The sequence below is a fragment of the Aquila chrysaetos genome, chromosome 11 (genome assembly GCF_900496995.4).
Source record: "Aquila chrysaetos chrysaetos chromosome 11, bAquChr1.4, whole genome shotgun sequence".
Classification (NCBI taxonomy): domain Eukaryota; kingdom Metazoa; phylum Chordata; class Aves; order Accipitriformes; family Accipitridae; genus Aquila; species Aquila chrysaetos.
The window spans coordinates 31116360-31136102 of record NC_044014.1 but is presented as its reverse complement, the minus strand read 5'-3'; the positions used below and the strand labels follow the sequence as shown (position 1 = coordinate 31136102).

At 36.9% G+C, this 19743-nt stretch overlaps 1 protein-coding gene across 4 annotated transcripts in view; it reads left to right on the top strand.

The window, feature by feature from the left end:
* PARG (poly(ADP-ribose) glycohydrolase) overlaps window positions 1–19743 on the top strand; it is a 75350-nt gene that overhangs the window by 23873 nt on the left and 31734 nt on the right. For all 4 annotated transcript variants that reach the window (XM_030031165.2, XM_030031164.2, XM_030031163.2 and 1 more), the window contains 2 exons: window positions 8663–8755; window positions 10934–11091. In XM_030031165.2, the coding sequence (XP_029887025.1) occupies window positions 8663–8755; window positions 10934–11091 (251 nt within the window). The remainder of the gene's footprint in view (window positions 1–8662; window positions 8756–10933; window positions 11092–19743) is intronic.

Below are 19743 nucleotides of genomic sequence, written 5' to 3'. Positions count from 1 at the left end.
ATGCTTTTTCATCTGAAAAACTGAATTTGTTTATATTGCTTCCTTGCAGAGTTTGTTATTAGTTGCCATGCATTCTTTAAAGAGCAGGTTTGCAAAGGTGGCAGAGTGTGTACCCTGGAGATGGTCTGAGGGTCTTATTTGGCCAATATAATCTTAATTACTGGATATTTTTTCCAAGAGTCTATAATTCTGACAATCAAAAAAACCCCAGTCTATAGATTTGTTGAATTCTACAATGCTATTGTTTTATCTTTAGTTGATCCTTCTTTTTCCACTTCTGTCTGTGCTTGACCTTTTTTTGGTAATGTTAAAGAAAATACAGCTTTCATAAGGGCAGTAGCTATGTTGTCTCATGAAGCTTTTAGTGCCAAGGTTATCAGTTACAAAAGTGGTTGAAAAAAGTTGTAGTTAAATATCTGATGGCTTTTGAATGCTTCCACACTATGGTTTGTAGCAGATGTTTTTAAAATCAAAGCAGTATTAAACATTGTCCGTCCGTCCCGTCCCCCCCCCCCAAGTACTGTGTTTAGAGAGGTAAAAGTTTTGAATGAACCTGGAAATGGATTGTTTTCACGATGGGTTATGTCAGTCAGATGAAAGATTTTTTTTTTTTTTTTTTTTTCTTCATGTTACAGCACTGCTGTAGAAACGAGGTCATTGTCCTTTCCACTACTTCGTACTTCCGAAGAGTAACTCAAAAGCGTTTAGAAAGCAGTGTTTGACTTTTCTTCCCAGGACTCTGCCACTGCTTTGGAAATGTTTGTGATGCTTCTACTCATGATAGAATTGTTCCGCAAAAATGTGCGGGTGGAATCTATTGGTGGCCTGTAGAGAATCAGGGCTGAGGTTTCACTTGTTGGTAATGAAAATGTTTGAGGTTAGATTTCCAGTACCTTAGAAGTATAAACTGGGCTTCTGAAACCATTAAGAGGAGATGGAAATATGAATATACATTTTTCTCTCAGATTTTATTTAGAATGGTGAAAAGCTTTGAGAACAAAGCTGCCATTGTTAGGGATGATACACCTGAGAGATCATCCCAGGGTTGGATTGGCAGAAGACGTGAATGAGCCTTCGGGGGGGGGGGGGGGGAATTAAACAAAAATGAATTAACCTCTGCCTTGTAAGCTGTCTTCCTTTTTCCTTTTGAAGTGTCAGTTTGTGGTTTTGATAAATGTCAGAAGCATTCTTCTCAAATAAGATTCTTCTCTGCATATTCCAGCATTATGGGTTTTTTTCCCTCTTCCCTCCAAAGATTACTTTGTCCTTCCTCTGGTTTCTAATCAGACAAGTGCTCAAGAAATGGGATGGATTTGACAGCTAAGTGTGTTTCTTACTGAATTAGTTTTGTAAGGGAACAAAAGGAGGCAGATGACAGTTTATTGTTTCCTTCCTGTTTTGGAAGTTCATTGACTCAGTAAAATGGGAACTAAAATCCACCCCCACCCCCCGACCCCCACTTTGCTTCTTGGTTTCAATCTTGTTTATAAGTATAATATTTTACATTATGACAAAGAATCTGTTTTACATAGGCATACAAGTCAGCGGTCTGCAGCATAGTGTCTCTGTCTAGGTATCAGATACGCTGGTAGTTTGGCGCAATATGTTTAAGTAGAATTTATCTACTCCCTGTCCAGAAGAAAAGGCTTTGTAGAGAGTATGACTTAGTGAAGCTTGTTCTGGTTTTTTGGGGGGTGTATTAAGTTAGTATATTAGTTTTCAAAGTTAACTGATAAGAACTGGTTTAGGCTTTTTTGTTTTTTTTGGTTTGTTTTTTTCCCCAGCTGTCCCAAATAACAGATCAAGAGAGTCTGCTTTTATGATTCTATAATATTTAAAAGCATTTATGACAAGGACTAGGGGAAGAAAGCAAGTACAGGTTGGCAGTCTGAGGTTGGTTTACTTTCAGTTAAAAGACTTAAACATCATAGACAGTGACTTGGTTGTTTTACTGGCACTGAGGAGTTCTAGTCATGGATCTAGACTCCACCATGTTTAAGTATTACACAAACAGCATACAAAAAGCATGCAACTCCTGTATGAGACAGGAGAACAAGTAAATAAGTACAGGCTGCTCTGGAAGGAAAAGAAAATGAAAACAATATTGCTTAGTGCAATAAAGGAGCAGCCACATGTTGTGATTGCTGAAGTACATTCAAGTTTTTGTATAAGTGTCATCTCAATGGAAAGTCTTAGCTTGAGGGGAATGGTAAGGGAGATGCTTCAGGATGCCTGGGAGGTTCTTCTGTGGAATACACTTTAAAAAAAAGTGGGAAATTGAAATTGCTAACATTATCCCAAAGTGCACAAGAACCAATATCTTGTAGAACAGTGCAAGAGCACAACTGAACTTTTGAGTCTCATTTGACAGTAAAATGGAAGCCTTTGGAAGGGAGGTACAGTCTATGCATTGAATGAAAATAAGTAGCGTTTTAAATGCTTATGGATAGAACAAGACTGTTAACAGTCTTAAAAAGAAATTAAGCCTTCAAACACAAGTTCATGTTGTCCTTGTTCCCCAAATATATATATATTTTTTTTTCCAGTTTTTTGCCTTCCATGTTATCCTCACCAAAACTGCAAAATTTTAAATGTTGATCAAATTTTTTTCAGGAGACCATTCCAAGTTGTCTTAAACTTCATGGGATGTTCCACCTACATGTTCCTTGCACGTGGCACTGAGCAAATCTTTCTCTTTGTGGGAATGTGACTAGTATTTCTTTGTTTGCTATCTATCTTTGTTATTTTCTTTGAATTGCAGACTTGAAGGAGGTTTAATAATGATGTTATGTCTAGGTAGGCTATATATACCCTTATTTGCTACACTTCTATTTGCAACCCAAGTTTTTCAGCTTGGAAGTATTTATCATGTGGGTCTTAATGCCCTGTAAAAATATACAGAGATGTTTTTTTATTTGAGACAAATTGAAGATAGTGAAGAAAGAAAAAGAAAAAAATTATTCCTGAGATTAGGAAAATGAACTTACTGTGAATAGAGTACATAGAAGTTATGCAGTTTGTCTAATTAGTTAGGAGGCTATTACCACCTCTAACCATATGATATCTTACATTAAAATAATTAGGAAAGCTGTAACTGGAAAGACAGTTCAGTATAGTAACTGATGGTACAAAGCACTTACAAACTGAAACAAAGTAATTCTAAGAAAGTGCATGAGGTGTTAGGGCAGCTGGGAAGGAAAAAGAACTCAAAATCCATTAGAATTAGGAAATAAAAGACACAAAATCTGAAGGAAGCACTCTGGTTTTCCCCTTCATCCTTAAGAATGTGGTTCAGTTGGTCCTTGTTCTGCCACAAAAGTTAATATCAGGAAATAAAACCAAACAAATGGAAAGCATTAAGCCATTGCTGTCTTAGCGTGCTGGTTGCCTGTTGGTGTGATGACTCTACCTTCCCATGTGATAGATAGAGCTGTCCAAATTTGTGTTCTGTATGTGCAGTTTGTTTGTTTTGATGAGCTGTCAGATTTAGATTTAAACTCTCTACCATCACTATCACCCCATGCTACCTCAGATCCTTCTTATTAGGACTGTCAGGCATGCTCGTTCATTACATTTTGGAGGACTGGTTTATAGTGACAAGAGGCCATTACTTATGGTGGTGTTTAGTCAGGCCTCTTTGCTGCAGTATAAATGTTCATTTTACAAAATTGCAATGCAAGTTTGGCCAAGAGCTCTTACCTCTGCTATGGCTCACTGAACCATTTGCATCTTATGAATTGGAGCCCTAAGTCATGTTCATTTAATCAGTCACTCCAGTGCAAATACTGATGAAATCGCCAAGTGATTTCTTGGCAAAAAGCAAGTCATGCTTTGCAACTCTGATTGCATATACTTTTCCCATGGGGTATAGCCCCTGCTTTTATTTCATTCCTAAATAATTTTTTGCATGATTGGAGGACTATGAATAAAGTCAACAATATATTTTTGTTTTTATTTCAAATCCTGATGGAAGCTGCAAAGGACATGTATGCATAATAAGGAAAGGGGAAACTGATCAATTGTTTAAAACCAAAATTGCTATACTTAGTGTATTTTCCTTTACCAAAAATTGTTGACAACCATTTAATATTTTAGAATTCCTTAAGTTATAAAAGAAATGTTATTTTTTTTAAACAAGGGAAATCCAATCATTTCTCATAATCTTTGCATAGTTGTAGCCTTGAAAAAGATTGTACACAGTTAAAAGCACATTACTGAATCCATATAGATGTTCCTGTACTAGAGATTTACTTCACAGTGAGGTGCTTGTTGTAACAGCTTCATACTAACTAGAGTATTACTGCTTTTTCAGTGAGAAAAGTTGCAACTGATATCTGCCTTTGTAGACCATTGACAAGGGGTGTGACTAGTTCTGTTTCACCTACCACGCACCCTGCACAACATCTAATAATGCATGACTTTTTGGTAGGCTTGTTTGACTTATTAATGCAGAGGAAGAATACCTCTCCCCCCCCCCCAAGTTATTTTCTTGTAGCATCAGCAAGCTGAAGGATCTCAGGAAATTATCAGATGAACATAGGAACTGGTAAAATGATGGGTGCCTGTGTTTGGGGAATTAGAATGACACATCCCTCTTTCAGTAGCAACAAATAAGTAGCATATGTAATGCGGCTCTAAATGTGCTGGATTTTACATCAGTACAAGTCACTGCTTTCTGAAGAGACTTTCCTTCTAAATAAATCTTCATTCCTTTCTGTGACCAGGTATTCTGTGTGCTGTTGCTAGGTTCTTCCAGGTTGGCATTTTCATCATGGGATATCTGTCAGATGTAGCTGTGGTGTCAGTACTCCACATCCTGGAATCCTTTTACGTTCCATGATTGAGTGTTCTTTTTTGCTGCTTTCAAAGTCTGAAAAGGCTGTCACAGATAAAACCAGGCTCTGTTGCACTGAGCATAGCTGAGAATATGCAGTGACAGTGGTTGGTCTACAAAGCTGCAGCTGTGGTGGCATGCTGGTTTAGTTGTCAAAAGAGGATGAGGGCCAAGCAGCCAGGGGTTTGCAGGCATTTTCATAAAAACCTCATAGGAATGTTACCTGTACAGGAAAAGCCCATGGGCAGAAAGGGGAAGTTACAATTACATGGATGTAGCCATGACTCATGTTACTTAGTTTTTAAAAAAAACTTAAAGCAAGGAAGGGTACGTATTTCTGGCTTACTGCCACTGTTCAATAATGGGTTATAGCCTCAAGATATAAATGGGAAGCAGAGGACTGAGTAGTTGACCAAGGAGTTATTTTTAGGGATAAAGTTTATTAGGGAGAAAGGGGTTTGGTTGGGGTTTTTTTGTTTGTTTCTTTGTTTTCTAAAAAACCAACAACAGCACCTGCAGTTAAACAACAGAGTTCTTGGATTACTTACTGCAGCAACTATTTTGTGAACTTCTGGTACTTCTGGGAATAAACAAGCTACGTTTGAGTGTGAAAACTGTTGGTGTGCTTCCCTGAAGTATTTAGGAGACCTTTGCCTAAATAGGGGAGTACTCAAAACAAGGATGCTTAGGCTACTTGGTGGTTTGATTAGAGAATTATGCAGAGTTAGGAGTTTCTTGGCAAGGTCTGTGAACTTAGCGCTCACAATGATCATCTTTTTAAAGTTGTGGTGTTCTTTAAGTGACTTTTGAAAGTGTAAGGCTTTCATGGCACCCAACACTTTTCACAAAAAAAACCATCTTATTTGTCATTTACACGTAAGAATAATCTGTCTGAAGTCCAATGAGAACACTTCCGGTTGTTAACAGCTTCAAATTTTGAGGTTTTCATTACTGGAGGCCTGGTAAAAGTCATGCATAAGAATAATGTAGAGAGGAGAGCATGTTCTGGTGCAACATTAGGAAGGTAAAGAGAAGGAAAAGTAGAATTTCAGTTTAAGAAGTGAACTCTGTAGTTACACATTTTGTATTGAAGCTGAGTTGTGCAATTGCTGGCCCTGCTTCGGTTTTTGGGAAGAAATTGTCTCATACTATTATTATGTTGTTTTCAAAGGAGCATAAAGAAAAGGTTGAAGTCTTGACAGCTATGACAAAGTCCAGTGCCATAATGTGTCACCAGATAAGTGATACTGTATAGTCTGTGGCAGTCAGCAAAGCATAGCAGCCACTATTTATATGTCAACTTTAAAAGAGAAGAAGTGTTACCCGAAGGGGAGAGAATATCAGAATTTGACAGCCTGGTAGACATCTGAGGTTAAATGTCATCTTTTGAGTAGATTTAACTTACATATTCATTTTACGTATTGAGATCTGAAATTCCAGCCTTTAAATGCTTATTTTGTTACTTTATGTCACTTAAAAACATTGTGCCTAAGAACAGAGGAAAGTTTCCTGATAGAGCAGATGATCATAAAGGTTAGGTCATAATTTTCAGTATCTGACTTATACTGTGTAAATATGTAGATGCATATGCAGCCAACAACAGGAGAGATGCATCTTGTTCATTTCTTAACCTTAAAAAAAAAAAAGTTGCCTTTCAGTAATAATTTGTATATTACTTGGATTCCTCCTCTATTATATCAAATGATTTTCATGTTTTCTAGGCTTGCTGTTCTTTGTAAGCTCTTGTTTCAATTTAAAATTTTAAACTAAAGCCTTGTTTGTATGTCTCCATGAGCAGCATACATAATGCATGGAAAGTAACTGTGTAGGCGTTGGGATTGTTTTGTTTTCCCCCCTTCCTTGCCATAAGTTGTTTGTCCTTTGAGCATTTGTTTGTGTTTTGTTTTTTAACTTCCTGAGTACTCTTGTCCCTTTATATCACTTGGAACAGGGGGGAATAGAACAGAGATAACTCTATAGTTATTTTAATGATCTTGGAAGAACAGAAGTTGTTAGCCTTCAAACAATATTTTCAGCTTGGCGTTTATGGGGAACAGTATGCTTTGAATCAGAGGCACCATATTTTCCTCTTCTCAAGAAAATTGCCAGTATCTTTTTTACATTCTGAAGGCTGTGTGAAACTTTCCGTTGAAGTGTGAATTGCAAAGCTTTGATTATATGACTAAAAAGATCACTTCCTGTGATTTCACAATTAGTCTTAAGCGTTGCAGAGACTAAAATTGATAATACCTTGATGCCATTTCATCCATTCTGTCTGCTATTGTTTTTGTGTGAAATTGGTAGTAAATCCAATTATTTTCTAACAGTTTTACTTGAAAAATAATATTCTGTAGCTTTAAAGCCACAGTTTCAGAACTTTAATGATTTTAATCTAGAAACTGGTAGAAGGTAGTTGTCTCAAATACAGATTCCCTGGATGCAGGGGAAAGAGGGGGGCAGAAGGCTGAACTGTGACCTTCGTCTTCTGTTCCCCAGCTGTAGTGCAAGCTGTGTGTTCTCTCTGCTTTTTGACTTAAACGCAGCATGCAAATCTAACAGCCAGTCACATCTGGTGCCTGGATCCCTAGATCAGGGGAAAAACTGCACCACTGCACAGGAAGATGGAGAATGCTTTTCTCTCCTTGATCTTACTTCAGCCGGTTCATATGGCAGAATATGAGACTTGAGGATATGGCATGCTTTTGTGCCACTTTGCATATTGCAGCTGCACTGCTTTATGTTGCTTTTCTTTTCACAACCTCCCATTCATGTGCCTATCCTAGCTTTTCTTAGAAGAGCATTGCCTGTGGTAAAGAACCTTTTGCACCTTCTAAAAATAGGTGTATGATACATGAATGGGGGTGTAGGGCGTGGGTGGGTTCATCTAAACCCTGGGTACATGATGTTATGCTCAGAACTGGCAGTTGCAACTTAGAAGAGAGATCCTGGACTTTCTCTGAATACATTGGCTTGATACACTTTGGCAGCCAAAGGTGTCAACAGTGGGCCAGACAGTGTTAGGAAGGCAGTTGTGAATAGGACAAAAATGGATTGATGTGAGTGAGTATAAAAGCTTTGAGAAGCCTTGTGAAACATTGGTGTCCCCACTTGTTTTTTAATGTTGTCAATTCTGGTGTCTCCTTCTCTGGAAGAATGTTAGAGCAGGTAGAGAGGGGCAGCTAAAATAGTCATAGGACCAGCTGTCTTACAGGAAGAGACTGAAAAGTTTGCAACTTCAGCATGTGGACCAGGCAGGCTGCACCCTTTAACAGATGTAATCCAACGGCTATAGTTCTTTAGGGAACGTGGTGGGGATGGACAGCAGAAAGTGCCCAGGCTTGCATGCTCCTCTTACATAGCATTTCCTGCTGCTGCTGAGGACCACTGATCTGACCCAGCAGTGTGTTTCATATGTCCTTAACAGGAGAATGTCACAGGCACTTGTCTTGGACTACGACCTGAATATAAAAGTTGAGTAAATTGTTCCAGTACTTTTGTGGTTAGGTGGTGATTTCTGTCAGTTGAGAATTTGGTTCATTGCTTTGGAAAGAGTCAAATGATAACTTATTCAAGGTTCGTTTATAGGGCGTTTGGTGACATGTTTTCTCAACTGCAACTTTTAAGAGTTGTTTCTGTTAGTGGATTATTGCAAGGTAAAATGTAGTGAGGTACTACCACGAAAAATGCTACAGATTTGCATGAAGCTAAAAGGACCTATTTTTTTCTCTTGTTTCTTTCGGATGGGTCCTGTTTTCACAAACTTTTTGTACAATCGTTTTTTCTGAGGTAAAAAGCTTTTTTTTTCTTTGTTTTCTTTCTTTTTAACAGGTTCTTGAAGATGCAGAGGCTCAACATTTGTTCCAGTCCATTCTTCCTGATATGGTCAAGCTGGCACTCTGTCTCCCTAGTATCTGCACCCAGGTAAGTAAATAGAGCTAGCTAAGTGCTCTGTGGCAGACCACTTTTCTGCAAACTGTAACTAATGGCTAAGGTCAAAACATCAGGATCGTGTTATAATAAAAGCTATAGTTTTTGTGTTGAATGTAGCTGAGGCCTAGGGAGCAGAACGGACAATGCACTTCTATAATGATATAGTGGAATGTAAAAAAAAAAAAAAAAAATTATATATCTTGCTGTCATACTTTTAGCCTGAACTTCAGTAATGCTTTCCTTTCTATATACTGGAGTTGCTTCTTGCTTCTTTAAAATGAAAATACCATGAAACATTCCAGGTTTGAAAATCACACTTACAAACTGAACTACTTAAAAATCACGTTTTAAGATTATTCTATTTTAGAATTTTTTTAATCCTACAAGTAGTATTTTCATAAAGCCTTTGTTTACTTGGAAACATGTTTTATTCTAGTTAAAGCATCACAGTACTTGCGGACATACAAACATTAACTAATTCTTTGTTACTGTTATGGGAATCAGTTTTGTAGGTAGTAAAGCTGATAAAAGTGAATAGGACTGATCAAGTGAAGGTGTATGATAGGTAACACATTAGCAGGGTTATAACTAATTTGTAACCTCCTTTGTTACAATTTTCTAAATTGATTTTATTGGACAAGACCAGGGAATATCTCTCCCTACTTTGTTGTGCTGCAGGGGTCCTACAGTAGAGATAATTTCAAACAGTATGACTATTTCTTAAAAATGTTTTTACTAGTCACTTGATGGGGAAAGTTTTTGAGAATGCTGTGAAGTTTCTGAACACAAAGTCAAGCGTAAGACTTGCAAGTTCATGTAGTAAGGCCTTTTATAAAGATGATGTACTGTTAGGCAATGTAAATTGTGAAGAACTTTGTCAGACTAATTTTTTTGGTTAGACATAAAGCTAAATTTATTCCAATATAACATACTGTACAAAATATCCTATTTTTATAGGCTTGTAGACCTTATTAGAGAGAGCTTGTCAGGCTTTTTTCCCCCCTCTAGCTGTGTGACTTCGGACATTATAATGTAGCTTGTTAATTAAATAGCCAGAAGACAGAATGAGATTCAGTGAACGTGAATGTAGTAGTTATAAGAATCAAGGAAAACTTGTTTTGTGGAGTAAACAGGGCTGTGTATTCAACAGCCTGGATTAGTAGCAATTTCTGTATTCACAACTAGAAAGATTAAAATGTAGCTGCCTAGCTGTCCTGGAGCTACGCTAAGGATGATGGCTGAGAATATTGGAAGAAGAGATGAAAATGGTGTTCTTTTTCCTGTCAAATGGGTTTATCATAATTGTTGCTGGACTCCTTAGCAGTCAGAATGATTCCCCCGCCCAGCCCCGCCTCTAGTATTATCACATAATTAAAAAAAAAAAAAAATACAATGCTGTGAATGTGGTGAGCAAAAATTCCAAATCAGGAAGCTAAAGTCCGATAAAATGGAAGATGTATAACACCTCAGGTGGGGTTTTTTTTTGTTCCCCCTGCCCCTTAGTTTCTTTTTATATTAAAGAAACCCTGACTAAAGTCAAATAAAACTCCAAACTGAAGACCAAAGTGAAGCTGAGCTTCTTGTTCATTGTGATTATAAAAGAATGGATAATCATGCACTTCCTGCAAATTTTACCAGTGTTATTTTTTCAAGTAGGATGGAAAAAAATTCAGAGCAAGTCATAGACTGATCTGTGGCATGCCTTCCACGTTTCTTTGTAAAGCGTAAAGCATGGTTATTGTAGCTGAAAGCATTCCTTAAGGGTTCTTAACTATACAGCTGTCAGAAGTGGGCTTTTACTTCAGTTTTTAAGATTGCCCAGGATTTACAGCATCCCATCTACTCCCCCCCCCCCCCCCCCCCCCCCCGCCATTACCCATGGTTTTGTTTGATAAGCAGTGTTTTCTTGGTCTTTCTTTTTATTATTGATTAGAAATCTGCAGTTTATCAAGCAAGCTTTTTCCTAATTGTCTTGAATAAACGGTTCTTGACTTTAATGGTGCTGCTGATTAAAGGGTTCACCAATGGCCCAAATTACTCTTGCTCTAATTTAACAAATGTAATTTGTGCTCCTGTTTTTTCTTCTAAAATGGGTAAGCTAATTATTTTTCTCTCTCCTCCCCTCCCTTCTGTCCTGCCCCTCCCTCCCCCTCACTCCTTTGTTGGTAGCCAATACCTCTACTGAAACAAAAGATGAATCACTCCATCACAATGTCACAGGAACAGATTGCTAGTTTTCTAGCCAATGCTTTCTTCTGTACTTTTCCACGTCGCAATGCGAAGATGAAGTCTGAATATTCTAGTTATCCAGACATTAACTTCAACAGGTATGGCACTCCGGAGTAAATGAAGCTGATAACCCTTCAATGAAAATATTATTGTTGTCATTTACAGGAGAAACTCCTGTTTCTTTCATGTTCCTGTCACTAATTTCAGTAGTTTGCTTCTGTCTTTTCTGTTTACCTCTAAGGGACAAGAAAACTATGCAACTATGTAAGAAAGGATCCTGTGCACAGGAAGATACGCTTAATATTCCAAATTATTCTTTTCTTCATGCATGCACGTGCACAGGCACACTCTTGTTGTGGCATAATTAGGCTGATACAGTTCCCTACCTCCTCATAAGCCATTTGTCTGCAAATGGTATATTTTAGTTGTGCTTCCAAGTGTTCTATATGTATTTAAATTAAAGGTCGGTGTTTCCCTAGCCATGTTACTGTTGTCTCCTTTGTGTCAGCAGTGGTGATCTGCACATTAAGTCAGATCAATAGGACTTGATTCTTCAGCATCCATACAGTCTCTTATCATTTTAAGGCAGTTGTAGAGCTGCGTGTTAAAATAAAGCTGTCCTTTTTGCTACAAGTTAGCCTAAAAAGGTTTCAAGACCACAATAAGAATTTAATTAAAGATACTCTGATTTCTAAACACATGCTTATTCTTTTTGCTCAATGGTAGTTTACAGACAAATTTGATTAGAAATTTTTCTTCACATCTTTTATTTTTTAAATATACTTATTTCAATTTTAAATGGGGGAAGAAGATGGAGATATTTCCTGCTGCAAAATATTATGGTTCACATGGACTTGTAGATTAGAAATGAGTTTGTTATCTTCTGGACACTTCCATACAAGTCTCTGTGGATCAACCTTAAGTTTATTAGGCTGCAGCTTGGACAGATTATTGATCTAGAGGTTTTTCTTATTCCTCACAGTTAACATATGTAGTGTATGTGCTCTGAAAACTGAGATGAAATATAAAAATACTGTTACCTGTGATCCAGCACACTTGGGTATGCATGTCACGAGCTATATTAGACTAGAACTTCCCAGAATAAATTGTCAGGCATGCTGATGTACTAATAATGGTTCTGGTGCTTGCTGTCTTCAAGGGCTAGCACACGTTTCTCTATACTGTGTATTTCAGAAGAGAGACCAGGGTCACTGTCTTGGTGTGTGTTCCAACAGTGCAGTGGGTTACAGAAGAGAATTGTGGGTGGGCATTAATGTACCATACCATTCAGCATATTTTTTCCACCATTAGTTCATAAGAACAAATAAATGGAAAGTACCATCCATGCATTAAAGAAGATCTATGTTCAGAGCAGTGAAAGAGGACAGTAAAGTTCTGGAAAGAGTTCTGTTTGACTGCACCAGCTACACACTTCTAGCTGAATTTTATGGGTTTTTTTAAAGGACTTTAAGGTACCAGTTTTTGTTGTAACTTAAGCATGTTATAAATTAAGCAATTAAATTCTTACCAACTATAGAATAAAATGCTGTTAAATCAGTGCAGTAAATTCATATTCTCTTCTATGAACATTGCACAGCAATGTAAAGTCACTGTAGTACAGTGTAATACTAGTGGTTAACTTGGGGCACAATATTTTGAACTACTTCTAAGTAAAAAAGCCTTGGCAAATTATTAGGTAAATAGTTTCCTGCCATAGACTTAAAGAATGATCAGTAGTATAAAATATTAACTATTCAGGATTTTCTATGCTATTCCAGCCGTCCTCCTTTGTTTTCTGACATGGCTTCCTAGTCCTATCACTCAGAGTAAGTTCCAACAATGTTATTTAAAAGGGGTAATACAGCAGACAATCTTCAGACCTTCCTCTTGCCTTATGGATGAGGTAATGCTCAGCTTTTAGTCACATAGGGTAGAAAGCCATTTTTATTCATTTAAGTGCAAGAATATTGTTGCCAAACTGGAGAAAAGAAAGGAAGGTGATGTCCTCTGGTTCTTGAGGATTAAAAGTGGCTCTTCCTCAGTGTTTGCCAATTTGTGTGATTTTTATATAGTTACAGTTTCCTTTTTCAGTCCTTTTTCTACTTAATGGTTTGTTGGACCACAATTTCCCCTCCCTGTGTATTTTGCATTTGATAAGGAGCAGATTAGTGAAGTAGAATATGAGGTGTGACAGGCAGTGGATAAAATAAGAGGGAATGTCTCAGTGAGAGGGGGACTGGCAGAATAAAAACAAAAGGAGATTGAAGAGAGTGAGTGGTGGAGAGAGTGCGACAAGAATTTACAGTTTTGTATCATGCTACTGTGTATAACCTGACTTAGTTGAAATCTAAAATGAGGAGGAGGAGGATGGATAGTATCCTATTTCTTTTCCTCCTGTCAACCCTGTATTTTATCGCCCTGAAAAGTTAGTTCTTTAGTAGCAAGGACAGAGAATAAAATGTCAAGTTTTCAGCTATTGTTTCAGTCTTGTAAAGACAACAAGGTTTGGTCCATTGCAGTGCGTATTTTCAGCTTTTACAAAAAAGCCTTTTGTGAAGCTGGATATACTCAAAAGGCAGTAGGCAATGACTGAAGTTAAAATGTTTGTGACTTTTTTTTCCTCTTTATAACAATGTTTTTGATGTAAAGGCTTTGGAGGCTGCTGCTTTGCTGTCTGCTTAGGGATGGGCATAACAGATTGTTCCACACAGCAACTCTTTCTCCCCACAGTATTATGGTCTGCAGCTTTTTCCAGACTTAGTTCTTTCCTCAGCATAATTCATCTGCTACATGACTGAATGAATGACTTTGTTCTTTGGGTACAAAATAATAATCTGCCATGGTTCCCTAACGAAGCAAAATTACTGAGCGGATGCTGGCATTTGAGGGATTTTTTTCTTTAGTAAATGTGGTGTTCCTCAATTCCACTACACATGCCCTTTCTACGTTCATACAAAAGGCTTCCACCCCTCCCCTCAAATCTTTGAGACTGAAAAAATAAAATTTGTGCCTTAAGTTAGAAACACAACTGTGTAAACTGTTTCTTTCTTGTGTTTTCAATTTTACGCAACAGTTGTTTATCAATTCGCTTTATGCAGACTTAAGCATTAATATCTTTTTATACACTATAAAATAATTACAGTTTCTACATTTAAATGTTGTCATATTCCCTCTTCCCTCCCAGTATTCTCCCTGCTTTAGGTTTTTATGTGGTATTAACTAGCATATGTGACTTCCACCCCTACTTCCCCCAAGGTACAAATCTGTTTGACAAAACAGCAGACAGTCAGTGCAAGATACTAAGAATTTACTCCCCCTCCACCCTTCTTCTTTTTTACCTCTCCTCTCCTCTCCTCTTCTTTTTTTTTTTGTTTTTTTTTTTTTCTTCCCCTCTCCTCTCTGTTAAGCATTTTCTGGTGAACTAGTGCTTGGCATTATTAGTACAGTGATGATGGCAATTTGTTTGAATGCTGGTGCATGTGCTGCAACTGATTGGAAGGAAGGCCATTGTATGTGTTAGTATTAACGTAAGTTATCCATGCTTTACCTCCCCTCTTCTGCCTGTTGGTCTTGCCAAATGAGAGAAGGAAAAAAAAAAAAGTGAGCATTCCTCTTTTGACACTGAAGCACTTAGTTTAATAGTATGTTGTGACACTGACTATTTTGATTGTTCCTCATGCTACAGACTGAAAGTCACCTGTGTATAATGAAATACTCAATAATTTAATTGAATTCTTCCCTTTCATGCTTGGCAAGGATGGGCCTATTATGATTCTTAGGTCATTAATAACATAGTCCATTTCAAATGTAGGTAATAAAATGGAATTTGTAGTTTAACTTTGAGAGCTTTAATATTTATGAATTCTAGTAGATAGAATGACAGCTGTTCAGTGGCCAAACATTAGATCATGCTAAATAGCATAAAATACTGCTTCTGTTCGAAATATCAAGTTAAATTTAAAGAGCTCAATTTTTCTTTTTAAAAACGCTTTCATAGTATGTAAGATGGAAATAGATTGGGCATTTTTATGCAAAAATATCCCATCACAAAAGAAAGAAATAATTAAATTTGCCATTTTATTCCTCTTACTGATAAATTTTCCATGAAAGTTGCATGCTGGTTGAAGGTAGAGCATGAATTGCATTGACTCTTCTGAGATCATCTCTACAGTTATGATGTTCGTTGCACAGTTTAAAGTAGTTTCTTATGACAATGCTTATAATTAATCTTCTTTGTGAATAGTTTGTGGTTTAACATGGAACTTTCATAGAAAACATATTCCTCTTGAAATATATTATAGATAAGATTGACCTATGCTTTCTTGCATTTATTTTTTGTAAGATGCTGAAACAGCTACTGTCCACTGTCACACAAGACTTGGTGCTGTGGAGGTTTTTCTTTCCCCCTTGTTGACCATGTTATCAGACCTGTGTATTAACACTGTAGAATTTGGTAATTTAGGAAACTACCTAGTTTGATTATATGTAAAAGCAAAGTATGAGGAAAAAAACTTCTGCAATCTTGAGTCAGTGTTCTGGATGACTGAAAAGGAGACAGGTTTGTCAAGGACCTACTTTGCTTTTCCTGTGTCTTTGACTGCTACAGATCCGTTCTTAGCTGTTCTGTCAAGTTACAGTAACTCCTGTTTTCCTTTTTCAAAAAAATACTGTAGTAAACTGGAGAGACTATGCATCTGTAATAGCTCCCATCAAAGCAGTTGAGGCTGAATTCATAATTGAAGGTAGTATGTCTAATGGCATAAGCCTGGTGGATCTTCTGGCACATATATTAGTGGCTGCTCTGGTCTGAAACTGCCAGTATTCCACGAGGACTGAATTTCTTTATCAAACAAACCTTTAAAGTAATTTCAAGTGATTGGAAATGAGGGGAAAATCCCCCCTAGTTAAGATATATATGTCTTTCATGGAATGTATAATATATGAAAGGAAATGGGCAAACTGTATAGTACATTTATGCAGGAGAATTGAAACCTAATTACCAGTAATGCAATTGTCTCTACATAAACAACATCAATTTTGCAACACTAATGAGTATTCTCTGGGGAATAAATTATCTAGCAACTTTGGGAGAACTTGGTTTGGACTGCGAGATGCATTGCTCCTCTGAAAAGTGGTTCTAGGTTTTCTGAGTTTACAGACACTGATCCGACAAAATTGATTTGTTATGCCTACCTTAAGTACAAGTTCTAATTAGCCTTGGATGGAATACTTTGAGTATAATTTTTTGAAAAATTTAAAATCAGCATTTGTGTGTGGTGAATGATGAAATAATCTTTAAATAGACAACTTTAAAAGGGCACTATTCTTAACACATCTGGCATAATTACTTTGCTGTACTGATTAAAACAGTACCCAATCTGAATATTTTTTGTTAGCTTAGTAAATATAGTAATTTAGTCCAGAACTTAGTTGTACCATGCTGTGGCATGTCTTTTGTTTTAGATCCTCAGGGTAAAACATTTTACCCTGCTGTTCCTTGGTGTTGAGTACTTGGAGTTAGCATCTTATCATTTCATCCAAGTCAAGTATTAATCCGATGTACTTTAAGACTCCTAAATCACCAAAACTTTTTCTTAAAGCATGTTTATAATGCTCCAAGCTACTTACCACAATAAACAAAAGTACAAAATAAAAAGCACAGAGAATAGAGATATGGGTATATGTGTGTGTCTAAGATGGAAAGATAGTTTTTGCATCTAGATTACCAACAAAATTACATTGCTCAATTTTTTGTTTATACAAATCTTAAAAGTCACTATCTAGAGATGAAGTTCTAATTAAATATAAGAGTATTGAATAGTACGATGATCTTAAATAACTTTGAGATGACGACAGCTCGTTACCAATGACACATGACTAAATAAGAAATTGCCTGTGAGGTTGAATTGTTGAATGTATTGTTTTTCTCCTACTTGACACCAAGGGAATTCAAAAACTCTAAATTACATCCTGTATAAACAGAGAAAAGGAAGGCAGTTTTAATACAGAAGGATGGAATTCATGTGGTGAAGTGGAAGAAACATACACTAGACACCAGAAAAGCAGAACTGAGGTTGCTGTACCTGACTTGTGTAAGGTTGTGATATGTCTTCCTATTGGGAAGTGCAAGATCTGGACAGCGATGATGTTTCCTTTTGTACTGTCAGAAAGCTGGTTAATTTGTCTGCCTTTCGTCTCTCTGGGAGGAGTTTCTCATCTGTATTATTCTGCTTTTGATTTATATAAAGTCCAAATTTCATGAACTGAAACTTTAATATTCTGAATAGTATTTAGTTCTCACTTATAATATTTTCAATGGCTGCAGGACTTTCTAGTAAGGGTTTATATTTTATATTGGATAGAAGAATTTCCCATTTTAAATTTGCTAAGGTTTTTTCATCTTACCTTATATAATTGATGTTTAAGTATTTAAAGCTGTCTAGGTCAGTGGTCTCCAAACTTTTTTGATCGCACATACCTACCAGTAAAAAATTTTTGAGCATGCACCCCCAATATATGTGTATTTATTTACTTACAAATTACATACATGTGCTACTGTATTAATATATTACATTCTAAAACGTGCACAAAAAAAATTTTTAGAAGTACGAGATAAAGATGAAATAAACACTATTTTAAAACATTTTTTATTTTATGAATGGTACAAAAATACTTTTTTCCTGCATCCTAGTGGATTGTCTTGCGCACCCCCTGGTGTGCTTTGGAGAGCAGAGTGGGTCTGGGGTATTGCTATTCACAAAATACAGGTACGTAAGCAGGAACGAAACATTGCGTAATTCATTTCTCTTGATAAGGGGAGCGTAAATGGTAGCAATGAAACACTTGTTGCAGCTCCATTCTTCATGTGAAGTCCTTGACTGGTAACTGATGGGAACTATCTCCATCTTTTTCATTGAAGCAAAGCTTTAGTGATGTAGCACTCTGGTTTAAAAGGCAGATAGATATTTCTGTATGGGGGGACCTCCCCAATACATAATCAATTGAAACAGCTTTCTCAGAAAAGAACTTCAGGCAAAGGATACAGGTAATTAATGTAATTCCAGTTATTCCTATATGGTAGACTGAATTGCTTTCATATATTTAGAGAGTGAAAGAGATTGTTCTCTATCCTGTGCAATCATGTGATAAGCACACATAATTACATACACATTCCAGCTCTTACATGATGGGGTTCTCCCTCTGTGCACATTAATGCATACAGATTTCCTAGACATTAGATACACTAATATCTATAGGTAGTCCTTTAATATGTGTGTAACTAAGGTTACCTTGAGCACAATTGAATAAAATGTCAAATAATATTGTGACAGGACCCTTACTGAAACAAAGTGTTTTCATCAACTGTGCTTAGCATTGCAAATCAAAGCTTAAAGAAATACTTCATTACAAATATGATACTGGTTTTGAAAAAGGGAGGGTTTTATTTTTCTCTCCTGTTTGTGGAACTGCACTTTCTTTTTTTCCGGGGGGGTGTGTGAATTGAAGGAGAAAGATGGAAGGGATTCTCCTTGTGTGCTCCCCAGTGGAATCAATGTAATACTAAATGTTGAGTTTATTGTGCCATTCAACACTATGTTAGTTTTTCCTTTAGGGTTCCATGTATCAGTATGAAATTTTAGTAGTTCCCATTGAGATTGCTAGCAATTGAGAATGCTCAGCCTTTTAATGAAAATAGCCCTCAATCATATGAAGAGTAATACAAGTTTGACAGTAAAATACTGTTGTGGTTTAACCCCAGCCAGCAGGTAAGCACCACGCAGCCGCTTGTTTACTCCCCCCCACTCCCAGTGGGATGGGGAGGAGAATCGGAAAAAAAATAAAACTCGTGGGTTGAGATAAGAACAGTTTAATAACTAAAATAAAATATTATAATAATAATAATAACAATAATGATAGTGATAATAATAATGATACTAATGAATATAACAAAAAGAGAGAGAAATAAAACCCAAGAAAAGACAAGTGATGCACAATGCAGTTGCTCACCACCTGCTGACTGATGCCTGAGCAGCGATCCACCCCTCCCAGCTAACTCCCCCCAGTTTATATACTGAGCATGACGTTCTATGGTACGGAATATCCCTTTGGCTAGTTCGGGTCAGCTGTCCCGGCCACACTGCCTCCCAGCTTTTTGTACACCTCCTTGCTGACAGAGCATGGGAAACTGAACAATCCTTGACTTAGGATAAGTGCTGCTTAGCAACAACTAAAACATCAGTGTGTTATCAACATTATTCACACACTAAATCCAAAACACACTGTATCAGCTACCAGGAAGAAAATTAACTCTATCCCAGCCAAAACCAGGACACAGACGTAAGCACAGTATTTCCACCCCTACATGTATACCTCAGATAAGCTTAGGCTTGAAATGCAACAAGACACAAAAAGCAAGGTGCTTGGTTTTTTCTTTTTTCCAAGTGTTTTGTCATCCTATACATTAGACTAAAGCTTTGTTCAGTAATTAGCTGCGTTCTTGAGGTTGAAGGTAATGTCGATTCTGTATTTTCATTTCTGCCTTAACTTTCCATCCTTCCCACTGCTCAGTCCCTTCACTGGGTGAAATTCATCTCTCCATACTACTTCCTTGTAAATCCTTCTTCCACTTCTATTTTAGGAGAAAAATTAGGTTTTAGTAAAATGGCTTGCACTTGCTTAGATGCTATGTTATTTTTAGTGAGATCATGCTAAAATACAAGAAATAATACAAGTGTGTCTTCAACTACAGT